General features: G+C 41.8%; 1 protein-coding gene and 1 pseudogene across 1 annotated transcript; one reads left to right on the top strand and one right to left on the bottom strand.

The window, feature by feature from the left end:
• Nucleotides 1–18087, bottom strand: part of LOC141632201 (aspartate aminotransferase, mitochondrial-like) — a 134191-nt pseudogene that overhangs the window by 77492 nt on the left and 38612 nt on the right.
• Nucleotides 12920–13462, top strand: LOC141634285 (uncharacterized). The gene has a single exon (XM_074446511.1). It carries the CDS (start codon nucleotides 12920–12922, stop codon nucleotides 13460–13462), a length of 543 nt encoding a protein of 180 aa, XP_074302612.1.

The raw sequence follows: 18087 nt of genomic DNA on the forward strand, positions 1-18087 counted from the left end.
TGCTTTTGCACAAGCCACTTCTATACCCATGCCACTTTACCACCATTCTGTCCTTGATACATGTGTTTGGTCTGTATTATGAATGCGCACTAGTTGGAGAATCTTCTATCACATTAGATTGCATGAATGTTTCATAAGTTGAGTGAGTGTCTTTATTCTTTCTATCCTACATATATCTCACCCCTTATGAGTGCATGAGTGAAACCGCGAGAATCCAACAAAATTGTCTTGCAAGGTTGAAAAGCATTTGGCTGAGTCTCGGTATCATGTCACATCTTGAGTAGAGCTGCGTTAATCTGTTACCCGTGCCGTTTAATTTGTTTTATTGGTACAATTTTTGGTCATTACTTTGTTATAGATGTGGATAGCTAGGATTTGTATGTGCCTAGACGTTTGCTCTGAGTTATTCGTTCACCATTTGTTGTTTGTTCTTTGTTTGGTTTGATTGCTTTACTTGAGGACAAGCAAAGGTTTGGTTTGGGGGAGTTTGATGTATCACTTTTATATATACTTTTATAACTCCTTTTATACCATTTTATATACCGTTTTCGTGTCTTTATATCGTTTATATGCCTTATTTCAATGAATAGTCGATACTGCCGCTACTTTATGTTTTAACGCAGAAATGACGCATTACGAGGATAATCAAGCTAAGATGAGCATAGCGGAGATGGCATAGTGGAATACACGGAGCATGGCACGAGGAACGAGGTAGCATGAAGGCTAGAAGTGAAGAAACGAAGAAATCAGTCTGTGAAGCTGGTTCCTCGATCGAGTCCCCTGAGGCTCGATCGAGTAATCGTCCTCGATCGAGTCCACCCAAGCTCGATCAAGGAACCTCTCTGGCAGATTTATTTCCGGATTTTCCTAAAACAGTTATTTTGTATTATAAATTCTAAACTCGTACGTTATTATAAGGGTACGCTTTATTTTGCTTAGAACGGCTGAATACTCTCTAGCTTTAATCCTTCCTTGTTGCTACGGTATTAATCTTTCTTCAATAATTATTCATTCAAGTTTATGTTATTCAATTATTGTTCTTGTTTCATGTTTTCAATCATGTCTTCAATTATCATTATTGTTGTTGTTGCTTTAGTCATGAGTAGCTAAATCCCTCATCTAGGATGAAGTGGATCTAGGTTAATTAGAAAGAGGGAAATTGATTAATTGCTAGAGAAATCGTATAAGTTATCGTTTGATTGTTGTTCTTCTTCTAGTTAATTAACTTAGGCCTGAGTTGTTAATTAGTGTAGCGAATTAATGCTTTCACCGACAGGGTTAAAATTAATATAGGCTGCGATAATCAAATAGATTGTATCTAATTATAGCGATCGCATGTTAGAATCGATCTAAAGGGCATAAATAGAATCAACCGATCTTGTAACCTTAGATAACTTGATAGATCTAGCAATTGATTAAGAGACCCCATATAATTGACCTAGTGAACCGGAAATCCTAGACTTTTATTATCATTGTTTTAAACCTTTTTAATTACTCGCAATTAGTTGGTTAGAGAACAAACAAAACAAACCCCCAAGAAAACGGTTACCTTCAGACAATTTAAATATTTACAGACTGACTATTACCGCCTCCCTGTGGATTCGATACCTGTCTTACCACTAGCTATTATTGTTAGTTTTGAGATAGTTTTATTTTGATTTGGTGATACGACTTTAGCCATATCAAAATACACTGGTAGGCTGGTGAGGACGAATGGGATTGTAAAAAGGGTCGACCTAGAGCACCATACTCCGTACTAAACTGCCCGTACTCCGCAAGAGTCACACCGTAGAGATTGAAAACACGACTCTCCCCGGCAACGGCGCCAAATTTGATAAGGCTAAAGTCGTATCACCAATATCAAAATAAATTTATCTCAGTACTAACAAAATAGCTAGTGGTAAGGCAGGTATCGAATCCACAGGGAGACGGTAATAATCAGTTTGCTAATATTTAAAGTGTCTTAAACATAACAATTTCTGGGGGTTTTAATTTGTTTGTTTTCTACCAACTAATAGCACGTAATTAAATGATGTATAACAATAATATTAAAGAGTCTAGGATTCTGGTTCACTAGGTCAATTATATGAGGTTTCTTAATTAATTTCTAGTTCAATCAAATTATCTAAGGTCACAGGATTGATTAATTCTGTTATGTCCTTTAGATCAAGTCTAACATACAATCGCTAATATTAAACATAATCTATTTGATTATCGCAACCTATATTAACTCTAACCCTGTCGGTGAAAGTATTAATTCGCTACATTAATTATCAATTCATGCCTAAATCAATTAATTAGAATAAGAACAACAATCAAACGATAATTCATGTGATATTACTAGCAATCAATTATTATTCCCCTTTCTAATCAACCTAGATCCCCTTCATCCTAGATGAAGAATTTAGCTACTCATATTGAATTTAACAACAATAAAGATGGATGATAGCATAATTAAAGAAATGTAATAATAACAATCAATAAAAAACATAAACTTGAATGATTAATTAATGAAGAATGATTAGTACCTTAATAATTAGCAAGGAAAGATTAAGAACAAAGTACGAATCCAAAATATGTTTCTAGCCGTCTAAAAGTAATAAAAAGCGTCAAAACATAAACCCTACGATTTTAGAATATATAATACAAACAAGACGTGTTTTAGGAAAATACGGAAATAAGTCTATCAAGGAGGTTCCTCGATCGCGCCCACTTTCTACTCGATCGAGGAACCAGAATTCCCAGCTTGATTTCTTCTTTACTTCTCTTCTCGTCTTCAAGTCTCCTCGTTTCTCGTGCCAAGCTTTGTGTATTCCACTATGCCATAACCGCAATGCTCATCTTAACTCGATTCACCTCGTAATGCGTCATTTCTGCATTAAAACATAAAGCAGTGGCAGTATCGAAAATTCACTATAAAAGGAATATAAATGATATAATAGGCACGAAACGGTATATAAATCAACATAAAAGGAGTTATAAAAGCGTATATAAAAGTGATACATCAGAGAGAGAACGTGCAACTACCGACAAAATCAGAATCCATTCTTGGTCATATTAATTATTAAACCACCTCTTATTTAAAACAAGATATGGATGACAATGTATAAATCTAAATCCCTAACCTATTAGGGTCCAGAGCCATTGAGGCAGCGGGGAAAGTTGTGGTTGTGGTTGTACTCGTATCCTTTGCATATAATGAAGTGTGTAGAGCCAGACAAAGTATGCAACGTAATATAAAGAATCGAATTAACATAGATCAATGGCAGCACCAAGGTGTGTAGCTTTGTTAGAATATTATTTCCGTATTCCATATTATTTGAGGATATTGTTTGTGTGTATTACAATTACCATATTATAGAGTTGTATTACGATTAGGAAAGTCGAGTCTTGTGCAAGGGGTTACCGTATTCTTGTATTTATAGCCTGCCTATTGTATTCATTCATTCATCAAGAAATACAATTAACTCTTCCCATATATCTTAGTTTATCATGGTATCTGAGCAGGAAAGATCCTGATTAATTTTATTTTCACACATAATGACACAACCTAAAACTGATGGCGGCAAAGGTAACGGCGAGAAGACGCCCGAGACCATTCCCATCTCTTCTCTGCTATACCTTCATCCCTCCGATAGTCTGAGTCTCATGTTGACTCAGACAATCTTTAATGGTGAGAATTATGACATTTGGGCCGATGTTGTACACAATGGGCTGGATGCAAAGAATAAACTAGGACTCGTTGATGGCACCGTGAAGAAGCCACCCACAACCTCGAGCAGTGAGGATGATTTACAGTCCGTCGCATGGCGTCAATGCAACACCATGGTCAAGGCATGGCTTCGGAATGTAATTGACCCAAAGCTTCATCTCTTCATCACATTCACTGTCTCTGTCAAGGAAATATGGGACGAATTGAAGGAGCGTTACTCTACCGGCAACGTACCACGAGTCCATCAATTGAAGAACAATCTAAATAATTGCAAACAAGGGCGACTTTCTGTGGTTGAGTACTATACTCAATTAGAGACGATTTGGGACGAATTGGCAAGCCATAGTCGCATTCCTCAATGCACTTGTGGTGCTGCCGCAGCTTTGGCAAAGGAATGCGAAGAAGAACGAGTTCATCAATTTCTTATGGGATTGGACTCGGTTCTTTATTGTCATCTTCGCACCAATTTATTAATGGATGACACAATTACATCTTTAAGTCAAGCTTATGCTCTTGTTCTCCGTGAGGAAAGGCACACAGCTGTAACAAGAATAAAGGAAGAGCAGCAGAATGACACGGCAATGGCGGTACAGCATAACAATGGAGTTGGACGAGGTACTAGCCCACCACCTACGACTGATACTTTGACTGATTATAAACCTCCTCAGTGTAACCATTGTAACAAATTTTATCATACTGAAGAAACATGTTATGAGAAGCATGGGTATCCTTCGAGGGGCGTGGCCGTGGGCGTCGTGGTGTTCGTGGAGGCCGTGGTTATGGGCGAGCCAATCAGACGGCTAATGCTGCTGCCACAGGTAAAGCTGAATCTTCTCAACAACTTAACCTCACGGCACAGGAAATTAAACGAGTTCGACATCTTTTAAATGGTAAACCCGAAGGTACTACGAAGGAAAAAGGTATGACTCCTTATTTAGCTGCGTGGTTATTTGATAGTGGTGCTTCTCACCACATGACCTGTAATCAAAATCTACTTACAAGTGTATGGAAAGGCGAACCGACAAGGGTAGGCTTGCCGAATGGGTCTCACATTGTTGCGCAAGAACATGGACGAGTCATTATAACAAATAATTTGGTGTTAAAGGACGTATTATATCTCCCGAATTTAACTTGTGATTTAATTTTGGTACAACAATTAATTGATGAAAATAACTGTTTTTTGACATTTTTTTCCTGATCATTATGATATTTAGAACCGATCTACGAGGATGCAAATTGGACAGGGTGAGCACAGAGACAGGGTTTATTATCTAAAGACAAGCAAAGAAGAAGTAGCAGCTAGTACAAAGGTTCCTAATATAGTCCGACTTTGGCATCGAAGGCTCGGACATCCTTCTAAGAGTACCCTACCTTTATTTTCTCCTTTAGTTGGGAATAATTTAGTTTGGAATTCTGATTCTTATTGTGATTCCTGTTATCGTACAAAACAAACACGATCAATTTTTCCGCTTAATAATAAAATCAATAATGTTTTGTTTGCCTTATTACATTGTGATATATGGGGGTCATATCGAACAATTAGTCTATCAGGAGCACATTATTTCCTCACTATTGTAGACGATTGTAGTAGGGCGGTATGGGTATATCTTATGAAGGACAAAGGAGAGGTTGACAATTTGATTAAAATTTTCTGTAAAATGACTCGTACTCAATTTGGAAAAGAAGTAAAAATAATACAGACTGACAATGGTACGAAGTTTTTATCGGGACCAATGAAAGAATTTTATGCTGAACATGGGATGCTTGTCCAAACTAGTAATGTCGATACCCCGCAACACAATGGAAGGGTAGAACGAAAACATCGTTATATATTAGAAAAGGCAAAAGCCCTTCGTTTTCCGGCTGGACTTCCATTACGTTTTTGGGAAAAGTGTGTTTTGACAGCTGCGTATTTAATTAATAGAGCACCAACCCGAATCCTCAAAAGGCCGAACTCCATTTGAAGTTTTGTATGGTGAAAAACCGAGTCTTGATAGCCTTCGAGTATTTGGCAGTTTATGTGACGCGCATAATAAGGATAGGCCAAAAGACAAATTCGCAGAGCGAGGAAAACGGTGCGTGTTTCTTGGATATCCATTTGGTAAAAAAGGCTGGAAGTTGTATGATTTAAAACAACGGAATTTGATGTCATTTTCTATGAGAATGTGTTTTCCTTTTCTGTTGAAATTGACGAGAATGGCAGTGGTATGGCGGCTTCAAATCCAGTTGAACAAGTGGCAGCTCATGATGATAAAGACGACCATTTGAGGTTCAATTACAGTATTGATGATGATGTACTGGATTCCGGGGAAAGGGGGAGTAGTGAACAACCTCATGATGTTATTGACACCAACAAGGCTGAACCAGAATAGCCCCAAAGTGAAGAAACGGAGCAGCCAGCCACTGTTGAAACAGAAACAGAAACAGAGCAGCCCGCTTTGATGATGGTCGAAGAAGCAGCAGCAGAAAAAGTTGGTCGTGGGGCTCGTAATAACAACGTATTGGAAGAAGGATTATTTCTGCAAGTCAACAAGGATTATAAACCCCAACAACGTGCTCACTCGACTCCATCGCATTCCGCTAAGAAAGGTACTCGTTATCCTTTGATTAATTATGTCAATACTAGTTGTTTTTCGTCATCTCACGGGAATTTTTTAGCCAAGTTAGACAGCATTGAGGAGCCACGATATTATGCTGAAGCAGCAGCACATCACGAATGGAAAGAGGCCATGGCCCGTGAGATTGATGCCCTTGAAATAAATGGTACTTGGAAAATAGTCGATTTACCGAAAGGAAAGCGACCTATAGGTTGCAAATGGATTTAGAAAGTGAAGTATAAATCTGATGGTACCATTGAGCGATATAAAACGAGACTCGTGGCACAAGGTTTTACATAAGTGGAAGGAATTGATTACTGTAACACTACGGATTTTCTTTGGTGACTACTCGACCGAGTAGAGCCTACTCGGCCGAGTAGTGCTGTTGTTATGAGTTGTTTTGGTTCTGCCGATGAATACTCGGCCGAGTATAGTGAATACTCGGCCGAGTAGAGGATACTCGACCGAGTATAACTTTACTCGACCGAGTATTCGGTCTGGCGAGTATTATTTGACGGTTTGATTAGGGAGCGTTTAAGATTTATTTTATATCCCGCGTCAGTTTTCAAAACATCATTTCTACTTCATCATTTTACGTTAACCCTAATCTCTCCCTAATCACTCCCTAATCATCCCACTGCTTTGTTGTTTGTGAAACCTTCGGAGTCCTTACGTACAATTCCTCATCCTACTGTTGGTAAGTTTTATTCTATGTTGTTTGTATTCGTTGGGGTTACTGTAATTACGGAATTGGGAATATGGGGGTTGTGCAATGTGTAATTGTGTGATATGATTATGGTATAGGAGAAAACTTCGTAGAGGAGCCTTTCTGAGTGTGCAAGTTCATTCCCACTGTTGATTTCTAAGGTAGGGTTTCCTACTCAGTTTACTGTTATTGTAAGACATGTTGTTGTGATTATTGTTATCTGTTGATCATCGGAGTATGGAGATTGTTGTGACGATGATGGTGTAAGGGTGTTGAGATGGCTGTGGTATCTTGTGTTTGTGATTGTGGTGGAGTCACTTGCGGGAGTGGCTTCACACCCTAGTTCGCCCTCCGTGGAACCCGCCACGGGAGGGGATGTGCACATTAAGGGACAGGGATGGTTGTCGCTCGTTGAGGAGCTGGACTAGGTGGGATCGGCTGCGGTCACCCATCGGCGGCGAGGATTACCATTGCGATGGGTAATGCTGGCGGGCTACACACTTCGATGTGTAGTCGGTTCTTGTGTGAGAATAGAGTAATGGGAATTGGCAATGATCAGTGGATTTCTCCGTTTGTTTGTCTTAATGTTTGAGTAATACTGACCCCGTGTTGTTTGTGGAATCTGCGGTGATCCATTCGGGGATGGTGAGCAGGCTTGACAGGTATTGCTAGTGTGAGCTTGGGAACTGTCTGGGGAGTATCGCCATCACCAGTCATAGCATCGCCGTCTGAGTCTTAGATTGGATTTCTTTTATTGTTAAACTTTGGAGATTGTATTTTGTTAAACCAAAGATTTGGATTTGGGATGTTGTAAACTTTATGCTTTACGATTTTAATTAATGTGCTTAGTTCAGACGCTTTTGATATGTACTAACCTCGGGCAACCGAGATGGTAACACACTTTCATGGTAAGGTGGTCCTGGTAAGGCACCTTGGTATGAGGGGTGTTACAAAGTGGTATCGTAGCCAAGATTCCGGCACCTAAACAAATGAATATAATGAACCTAGGGAGTCTAAATAAAATGAACCTGGGGAGAGTTGTTTGGAGCTACCGCAAAGACTCGGGAGACGTCCGGAGTCGCAAAATTGGCCCTCACTAACTCGAGCCGGTAACATGGGGAAGTGTGATGAGAGCTAGGTTTTGTATGTACATGTATGTGAAGATGCATGTTGGTAAAAGTTGATGGTTGAAAGTATGTGTGTTGAAGTTCCTAAATGTTGTGATGGGAGGAATGGTGGATGTGACGGGTTGTGAATGTTGGTCATGTTGGATTTAGCATATGTATGAATTGTATCTTTGATATGATTCTAATGTGGCATTAAAGTTCTTGATATATGAATTGCATGCGATGTGATTATAACATGGCATTTAAACTCGTAATATTATGCGTTTTTCATGGGGAATAGTGACCATGATAGGGGAACTTTATACTTTGTATACCGTCTATTTTGTGACTCGGCCGAGCGGGCGGTACTCGACCGAGTAGGGAGCACTCGGCCGAGTAACCAAGAGCTCGATCGAGTATTGATTTGCGGTGAGTAGCGTAGCTATCGTTTGTGACAACTCGACCGAGTAAGAGGTATACTCGACCGAGTAGTGGCTACTCGGCCGAGTGTTGTTTTACTCGACCGAGTGTTGTTTTTGAGTTTTTGAAGTTCGCTCGAGTCGAAATACTCGACCGAGTATCTAGGATACTCGACCGAGTAGTCGTTACTCGACCGAGTATGTTGGTATACTCGGCCGAGTGGTCTTTTGGCGGAGGTTACTACGTTTTGATTTGTAGGCTTTTGTGTTTACATTTCCGCGTTTCTTGTCAGTTCAGTATGCCGCCCAAAAGAACTCCCGCGCATATCCAAGCTTCGGAGATGACTCTTGATGAGGTTGCTCGTATGATTGAGCAACAAGAGGCTCTCCTTGAAGCTCTCAAAAATGTAGGAAAGGGGAACGAGAAGTCGATGGATGCAACTCAACTCAGCATCATCATTGCTCGCTTCAACCCTCCCACATATGACGGGGTAGGTGAACCAAAGCTACTCGAGAAGTGGCACCGTGAGATTGAAGCTCTCATGGAAATGGTTAAGTGCCCCGAAAACATGATTGTTGAGCAGGTAGTGTACTACCTAAGAGGTGAGGTTGCAGTTTGGTGGCAAAATGTCAAGGAAGATGCTAGAGAGTACTACCAGGCGGAAGGAGCTATTCCGTGGTCTGGGTTGAAGAGTGCTATGAGAGAGCAGTTTGTGCAGGAGCATATTCGACACAAGATGAGATCCGACTTTGATTCCTTCGCCATGACCGAGGAGATGACAGTCACTGATTACTATCATCGGTTTTTGGAGCTATCTCGTTATGTTGAAGATATGCAGTTAGGACAGAGAGGTTTGGCTCTCCGTTTTGAGCGGGGTTTATCTGCTAAGATCGTGAGTCGTATGCCAGCCGGGGTGCCGGGGTTGCTACTGACCTCAAGGAAGTGTACTTGAGAGCGGGTCAAGCTGAGAGAATGGGAGATCTCTCAAGAGAGATCGACGAGAGGACTGCTGCAGAAAAGAGGAAGGCTGATGGTGGAAAAAACAGTCAGCCGACCAACAAGAAAGGGAATTTCAACCATGCTAAGGCTTTTTCTGGTGGAGCTGGTTTCTCGGGAGGATCTCGTGGTTGGGGAAAGAATGGGGGTCGGGCTGTGAGTGACAACTCCAATCTTACTTGCTTCAACTCTGGTGGGATAGGCCACAAAAGACGGGAATGCACGAGCTACAAACCCGGCACTGGTTCAGGAGCACGGTCAGGGAATTTTTCTCAGGGGCCGACTCAGAGTTTTGCTAGTAACCGACCGGGAGGTTCATGGGGCAACAGAGGTGGACAGGGCAACCAGGGCGGTTACAACCGCGGAGGTGGTGGATCTTATCAGTGCCAGAACAATAGCGTCACTCAGGATTCGACAACCAAGCCAAGTACCTCCAATGCTTCAGTTCAGGGTGGAGGACAGAAAAACAGTGGAAAGCTCTTCATGATGGACAAGCAGGAAGCACAGGATGATGCTCATGTAGTTACCGGTACCTTTCTTGTTCATAATGTACCGTCCTTTGTTTTGTTTGATTCTGGGGCTACACATTTGTTTGTGTCTAAGAGTCATGCTGTGTCTATGGGTTTGGGAAAGTTTGAGGTTGTAAAAGATGATGTATTCATACCTTCAGGGGAGTCTGTGTGTGTCTCAAGTCAGTATAAGGGAGTATCCATGGTAGTTGGAGGGGTAGATTTACCAGTAGACCTGTTAGAGTTTCCTATGGATGGGTTCGAGGTGATTGTCGGGATGGATTGGCTAGGTAAGTATGATGCCAGGATAGATTGTCGACAAAAGAGAGTGTCTTTAAAGGGTCCTAAGGGTGTTAGGGTGTCCTATAGAGGGTTTGTGGTAAAGCCTAAGTGTAGGTTCATAGCCGTAATGACTTTAAAGTCACGTTTAAGGAAGAAGTGTCCCTTGATTCTTTGTCATGTTAGAGATCATCGAGTAGAGTCACCGACAGCTTCTGAGATATCTATGGTGAGAGAGTTTGAAGATGTTTTTCCTGAGGAGATACCGAGTTTGCCTCCCAAGAGGGATGTTGATTTCAGCGTGGAGCTTAAACCGGGAACGGGTCCTATATCTAAAGCACCTTACCGTATGGCACCTAAAGAGTTGGCAGAGTTGCAAAAGCAGATACATGAGTTGCTAGGCAAGGGTTATATCAGGCCTAGTGTGTCACCGTGGGGAGCTCCAGTTCTTTTTGTAAAGAAGAAAGATGGGAGTATGAGACTCGTGCATTGATTACGAGAGCTCAATCGGGTCACTATGAAGAACAAGTATCCGTTGCCGAGGATTGATGACTTGTTTGATCAGCTATGTGGAGCGGTGTGTTTTCCAAGATTGATCGAGGTCGGGGTATCACCAAATGAGGATAGCAGACGAGGATATTCCTAAAACAGCGTTCCGATCTCGATATGGTCACTACGAGTACGTGGTGATGCCTTTTGGGTTGACCAATGCGCCAACAGCTTTTATGGATTTGATGAATCGGATCTTTACACCGTTTTTGGATAGATTTGTGGTTGTTTTCATCGACGATATCTTAGTCTATTCTAAGACTAAGGAAGAGCATGAGGAGCATTTGAGGATAGTTTTGCAGACTTTGAGAGATAATCAGCTTTATGCCAAGCTATCCAAGTGTGAGTTCTGGTTAGAGGAGGTGGCTTTTCTGGGCCATGTAATATCTAAGAAAGGGGTATCCGTGGATCCTAGTAAGATTGAGGCCGTTACCAAGTGGGAATCGCCGAAGAATGTTGCTGAGATTCGGAGTTTTTTAGGCCTTGCAGGCTACTACAAAAGATTTGTGAAAGATTTCTCTACCATAGCGCGGCCTATGACATCTTTGATGAGGAAGGAGGTTAGATTTGTTTGGGATAAGAGTTGTGAGACGGCGTTTCACACCCTAAAGGAACGTTGACCACAGCTCCTATCTTAGCCTTGCCAGAGGGTTGTGAGAACTTTGAGGTATATACCGACGCTTCAAAGAATGGTCTTGGTTGTGTTTTGATGCAGGGAGGGAAAGTCATAGCCTATGCTTCGAGGCAGCTGAAGCAATATGAGGAGAACTACCCTACTCATGATCTGGAGCTGGGTGCAGTTGTGTTCGCTCTTAAGATTTGGAGACACTACCAGACTACCTTTATGGAGCAACTTTTAAGGTGTTCTCTGATCATAAGAGTCTAAAGTACATCTACACTCAGAAGGAGCTTAACATGCGACAGAGACGGTGGATGGAGTTGATTGGAGATTATGATATGGAGATCATCTATCACGAGGGTAAGGCTAATGTTGTTGCAGATGCATTGAGTAGGAAGAGCGTTCATTCGCTATGTACAGCTATGTCCTTGCTGAAGTTGAGGGATGAGATGTCTAATTTGGGGATCTTTATGATTCGACAGGGGGATACCATCGGGAATTTGACGATCGAGCCAGAGTTGTATGAGAACAACAAAAGTAAGCAAGAGCTTGATCTCAAGATTCAGGAGTGGAAGTCAAAGGTAGAGAGTGGAACGGCTTCCAGGTTTTCTATCCATCCAGATGGGAGTGTTCGTTTTGATGGGAGATGGTGTGTTCCTGAGGATGCAGAGTTGCGGAGAGTGATCTTGACGGAGGCTCATTGCACTCCCTATTCAGTTCACCCAGGTGGAGACAAGCTTTATAGAGACCTTAAGAAGACTTTTTGGTGGCCAAACATAAAGAGAGATGTAGCTGAGTTTGTGGCCAGATGTTTGACCTGTCAAAAGGTCAAGGGTGAACAAAGGAGACCACAAGGTAAGATTCAGTCTTTGACAAGACTGAGTGGAAGTGGGAGTCGATCTCCATGGACTTCATTGTGGGGTTACCTAGGTCACAACAAGGTAACAATATGATTTGGGTGATTGTTGATCGGTTAACCAAGTCAGCTCATTTCGTCCCCATGAAAGATACTTGGTCTAAGATGCAGCTGGCATTGGGTTACAGGAGGCATGTGGTTCGGTTACATGGTATACCTAAAGATATCGTTTCTGATCGTGATGCGAGGTTCATATCCAAGTTTTGGCAAGAGCTGCAAGAGTTGATGGGTACAACTTTAAGGATCAGTACAGCCTTTCATCCGGCAACCGATGGTCAGACAGAACGGACCATCAAGACCTTAGAGGACATGCTGAGGGCATGTGTTATGGACTTTGGGGGCAGTTGGGAAGACAGGCTTGATTTGATCGAGTTTTCATACAATAACAGTTATCATACAAGCATTGGGATGGCACCTTTTGAAGCTTTGTATGGCTGGAAATGCCAAAGTCCAGTTTGTTGGGATGATAGTTCTGAGACGGTGGTTTTAGGGCCATAGTTGGTTCAAGATATGGTGGAGCAGATCCAATTAATTCGGCAAAAGATGAGAGCAGCTCAAGATCGTCAGAAGAGCTACGCTGACTTGCACCGCAAGGACATTGAGTTTATGGTAGGTGACAAGGTTCTTTTAAAAGTGTCACCTATGCGAGGTGTTATGAGGTTCGGGAAAAAGGGTAAGCTAAGCCAAAAGTTTATAGGTCCTTACGAGATTTTGGACCGTGTTGGCGAGGTGGCCTACAGGTTAGCGTTACCACCAGCTTTGGATATAGTACACAATGTTTTTCATGTATCTCAACTTCGGAAGTATGTGAGCGATCCGTCGCATATCCTTGAGATGGAGAACATCGAGCTTGATGAATCCTTGTCCTACGCCGAGATTCCTAAAGAGATTCTTGATCGCAAGGTTCGTAAGACCCGGAATGGTGAGACGGTCTTACTCAAGGTCCTTTGGTCTAATCATAATGTGGAGGAAGCCACATGGGAACCCGAGGAAGCTATGCGAGAACGTTTTCCTCACCTTTTTTATCAGGTATGTTTGGTTACGGGGACGTAACCGTTGTCTTTTTAGAGGGGTAGGAGATGGTCGCGGTTGTGTTTTGTTTTGTTTGTTGTTTTGTGGTGACTTGTTTAGTTCCTTGGTGTTGTTATATGTGGTTAGTATAGTCTTGTGCTGTAGTGTTGTGCTTTGTTTTATAGTAGAGTATGAACTTCGGGACGAAGTTCTTTTTAAGGGGGGAAGATTGTAACACTACGGATTTTCTTTGGTGACTACTCGACCGAGTAGAGCCTACTCGGCCGAGTAGTGCTGTTGTTATGAGTTGTTTTGGTTCTGCCGATGAATACTCGGCCGAGTATAGTGAATACTCGACCGAGTAGAGGATACTCGGCTGAGTATAACTTTACTCGACCGAGTATTCGGTCTGGCGAGTATTATTTGACGGTTTGATTAGGGAGCGTTTAAGATTTATTTCATATCCCGCGTCAGTTTTCAAAACATCATTTCTACTTCATCATTTTACGTTAACCCTAATCTCTCCCTAATCACTCCCTAATCATCCCACTGCTTTGTTGTTTGCGAAACCTTCGGAGTCCTTACGTACAATTCCTCATCCTAATGTTGGTAAGTTTTATTCTATGTTGTTTGTATTCGTTGGGGTTACTGTAATTACGGAATTGGGAATATGGGGGTTGTGCAATGTGTAATTGTGTGATATGATTATGGTATAGGAGAAGACTTCGTAGAGGAGCCTTTTTGAGTGTGCAAGTTCATTCCCACTGTTGATTTCTAAGGTAGGGTTTCCTACTCAGTTTACTGTTATTGTAAGACATGTTGTTGTGATTATTGTTATCTGTTGATCATCGGAGTATGGAGATTGTTGTGACGATGATGGTGTAAGGGTGTTGAGATGGCTGTGGTATCTTGTGTTTGTGATTGTGGTGGAGTCACTTGCGGGAGTGGCTTCACACCCTAGTCCGCCCTCCGTGGAACCCGCCACGGGAGGGGATGTGCACATTAAGGGACAGGGATGGTTGTCGCTCGTTGAGGAGCTGGACTAGGTGGGATCGGCTGCGGTCACCCATTGGCGGCGAGGATTACCTGTTGCGATGGGTAATCTGGCAGGGCTACACACTTCAGTGTGTAGTCGGTTACTGTGTGAGAATAGAGTAATGGGAATTGGCGATGATCAGTGGATTTCTCCGTTTGTTTGTCTTAATGTTTGAGTAATACTTACCCCGTGTTGTTTGTGGAATCGGCGGTGATCCATTCGGGGATGGTGAGCAGGCTTGACAGGTATTGCTAGTGTGAGCTTGGGAACTGTCTGGGGAGTATCGCCATCACCAGTCATAGCATCACCGTCTGAGTCTTAGATTGGATTTCTTTTATTGTTAAACTTTGGAGATTGTATTTTGTTAAACCAGTATTTGGATTTGGGATGTTGTAAACTTTATGCTTTACAGTATTTTAATAAATGCGCTCAGTTCAGACGCTTTTGATGTGTACTAACCTCGGGCAACCGAGATGGTAACACACTTTCATGGTAAGGTGGTCCTGGTAAGGCACCTTGGTATGAGGGGGTGTTACAATTACCATGAAACTTTTGCCCCCGTAGCGAAGATGACGAGTGTTCGTTGCTTGTTAGCTGTAGCAGTCGCTAAAAAATGGGTCATTGATCAGCTAGATGTGAACAACGCCTTTCTACATGGGGATTTGGAAGAGGAAGTTTATATGAAATTACCCCAAGGTTTTAAGGCGGAGGGTCTTAATAAAGTTTGTAAATTGCAGAAGTCGATATATGGGTTATATGGGTTGAAGCAGGCTTTACGAAACTGGTTTGCTAAATTAACTCAGTCTTTGACCGGTTATGGCTTGGTGCAATCCTTAGCCGACTACTCCTTGTTCACATATACAGAAGGAGATTTATTTCTTGGCGTTCTTATTTACGTTGATGATATGATCATTGTTAGTAATGATGTTGCAGCTTGTGACCGTCTCAAAGCATTCTTAAATAAGAAATTTGGTATCACGAATTTGGGCAGACTAAAGTACTTCCTCGGTATTGAAGTGGCCATGGGTTCGAAAGGTTTATTTTTAAATCAACGTAAATATGCCATGAAAATTATTGCAGAAGCAGGAATAGAAGGATCCAAACTGATTACCACGCCAATGCAACAGAACCATCGTCTTGCATTAGCTGAAGGATATATTCTGAAATATCCATCGCGATATCGAAGGTTAGTTGGCCGTCTAGTGTATCTCAGTATCACAAGACCGGACTTGGTTTATGCCGTTCATATTTTGAGTCAATTTGTACATGAACCTCGCAAAGAACATTTGGAAGCAGCCCTGCGAGTCGTTCGATATATAAAAGGAAGTCCAGGAAAAGGAACTGTTATACGTGGTGACTCGGATTTACGCTTGTATGGCTATTCGGACTCGGACTAGGCAAGATGTCCGGTTAGTAGGCGTTCACTATCAGGTTATTATGTGTCGTTGGGCAACACACCCATCTCGTGGAAGACGAGAAAGCAGAATACAGTGGCTAAGTCATCGGCAGAGGCATAGTATAGAGCAATGGCCACGTTGACTAGTGAGTTACTATGGCTCAAATCTTTTTTAGCATCATTGGGCGTTAGTCATGACGATCCCAAGACGATGTTTTGTGATAATTAAGCGGCCCTTCATATTGCAAAAAATTCGGTGTTTCACGATCGTACGAAGCACATAGAAATAGATTGTCACTTCATTCGTACTCATTTGCTTGCTCGCACCATTTCAACATCTCATATTCGGAGTAAGGAGCAAATTGCAGATTTATTTACTAAGGCATTGGGTGGAGACGCCTTCGAGTACTTACGGTTCAAGTTGGGCATCAGTGAGCCGAGTGCTTCAACTTGAGGGGGAGTGTTAGAATAATATTTCCGTATTCCGTATTATTTGAGGATATAGTTTGTGTGTATTACAATTACCATATTATAGAATAGTATTATGATTAGGAAAGTTGAGTCTTGTGCAAGGGGCTACCGTATTCTTGTATTTATAGCCTGCCTATTGTATTCATTCATTCATCAAGAAATATAATTAACTCTTCCCATATATCTTAGTTTATCAAGCTTTGTTACCTGATTCGACCATTTCTGGTCAAGTATATATGGTATTCACGAGTAAGACGATCTACTTGCTCTGGTGATAACCCACTATAGCAGAACATACCAATCTATTTGAGAAACGATGAATTAGTGAGGGTTAGGATATAAGCAGAGGGGAAAATTCACAAACATAATCAACGATATTACTGCAATTATATTTTTTTGTTACTGCACCTGTTTTGTGATATGTATTAGAATATGACAATATTCTCTGTATCCTTTATATTAGGCACATAATATCGATTTGTTATTAGTTAGCTTATTAAGTGATTGACTCCCCTTAATTAGTGTTGACCACCATGATATTAGGCATAAATCATGGGATTGTATAAGCTAACCTAGGTAAGTCTCTTTGTATATGGCAGGGGAGAGTTGGACACGGGTGTGGATGTTGCTGTCCTGGGTTCATTATCCAAGGACTCGAGTGTGGCTATCGAGTCGTGGATATGAGACGCCATGTAGGGGGTTGGGTCCGTGGATAAGAAATCATAAGATGAGGGAGTAGGGGAATAAGTTTTCACAAAAGGAAAGATTGATTCGTCAAATGTCACATGTCGGGCAATAAAGATTTTCCGAGTGGCCAAGTCCAAGCATTTATAACCGCGATGGTTAGACGGGTATCCGATAAAAACACACGGGGAGCTAATTTGTGAATGGTGGAGGGGGTATGTGAGGATAGTAGAGACACCCGAAGGTGCGTAGGTGTGAGTAGGCGGGAACACGACCATACAAGCTAGAGGTAGGGGAGTCATAAAGGTTGGCTTTGCTAGGTAGAATGTTATGAATATAGGTGGCCATAGCAAGAGCATGGTGCCACATGGTGGGGGGCATGTGAGCGTGAATGAGAAGGGTACGGATTGTATTATTTATGGTACGGATTTTAAGCTCGGCCTTACCGTTTTGTGGCGATGTGTGGGGACAAGAAAACCGGAAAAGCATACTTTGACTAGCAAAAAATTTATGGAACGAGGAGTTGTCGTATTCGCGGCCATTATCACATTGGAGAGATTTTATGGGACGATTAAATTTTGTCTTGACCATGTTATAAAATGTGGAGAAAATATTATAAGCATTTGATTTATTGGTAATGGGGTAGGTCCATAAGAAATTTGTGAAGTCATCAATAAACAAAATATAGTAACGATGGCCTAATGTACTCGGAATTGGAGATGTCCATAAATCAGAATGCAAAATATCAAAAGGACACATAGTATGTGACAAAGACGGATGAAACGAAAGCTTAATATGCTTCCCTAATTGACATGAGTGACAAACAAATAATCGTTTCATTGGGCTACATGAGATAGCCTTATTCTTGCAAAGAGAATTAAAAATATGTGAACCGGGATGACCGAGGCGACCGTGCCAAATACTAGATGGGACAGCCGTGAAGGCTTGATGGGTTGTGGAGTCGGTTGGTGATGATGAAAGCAGAGGGTAGAGATCACCCGTGCTATGGCTTCTCAAAATCGGCATCCCCGTCTTAAGATCCTTCACAGTAAAGCCAAAAGGATCAAACTCAACAGAGAC

The sequence above is a fragment of the Silene latifolia genome, chromosome Y, assembly GCF_048544455.1.
Source record: "Silene latifolia isolate original U9 population chromosome Y, ASM4854445v1, whole genome shotgun sequence".
NCBI classification, from domain to species: Eukaryota; Viridiplantae; Streptophyta; class Magnoliopsida; order Caryophyllales; family Caryophyllaceae; genus Silene; species Silene latifolia.

Bases quoted from the DNA above. Each gene is read 5' to 3' on its own strand.
- LOC141634285 (XM_074446511.1), top strand. From the start codon at position 12,920: ATGGTGGAGCAGATCCAATTAATTCGGCAAAAGATGAGAGCAGCTCAA.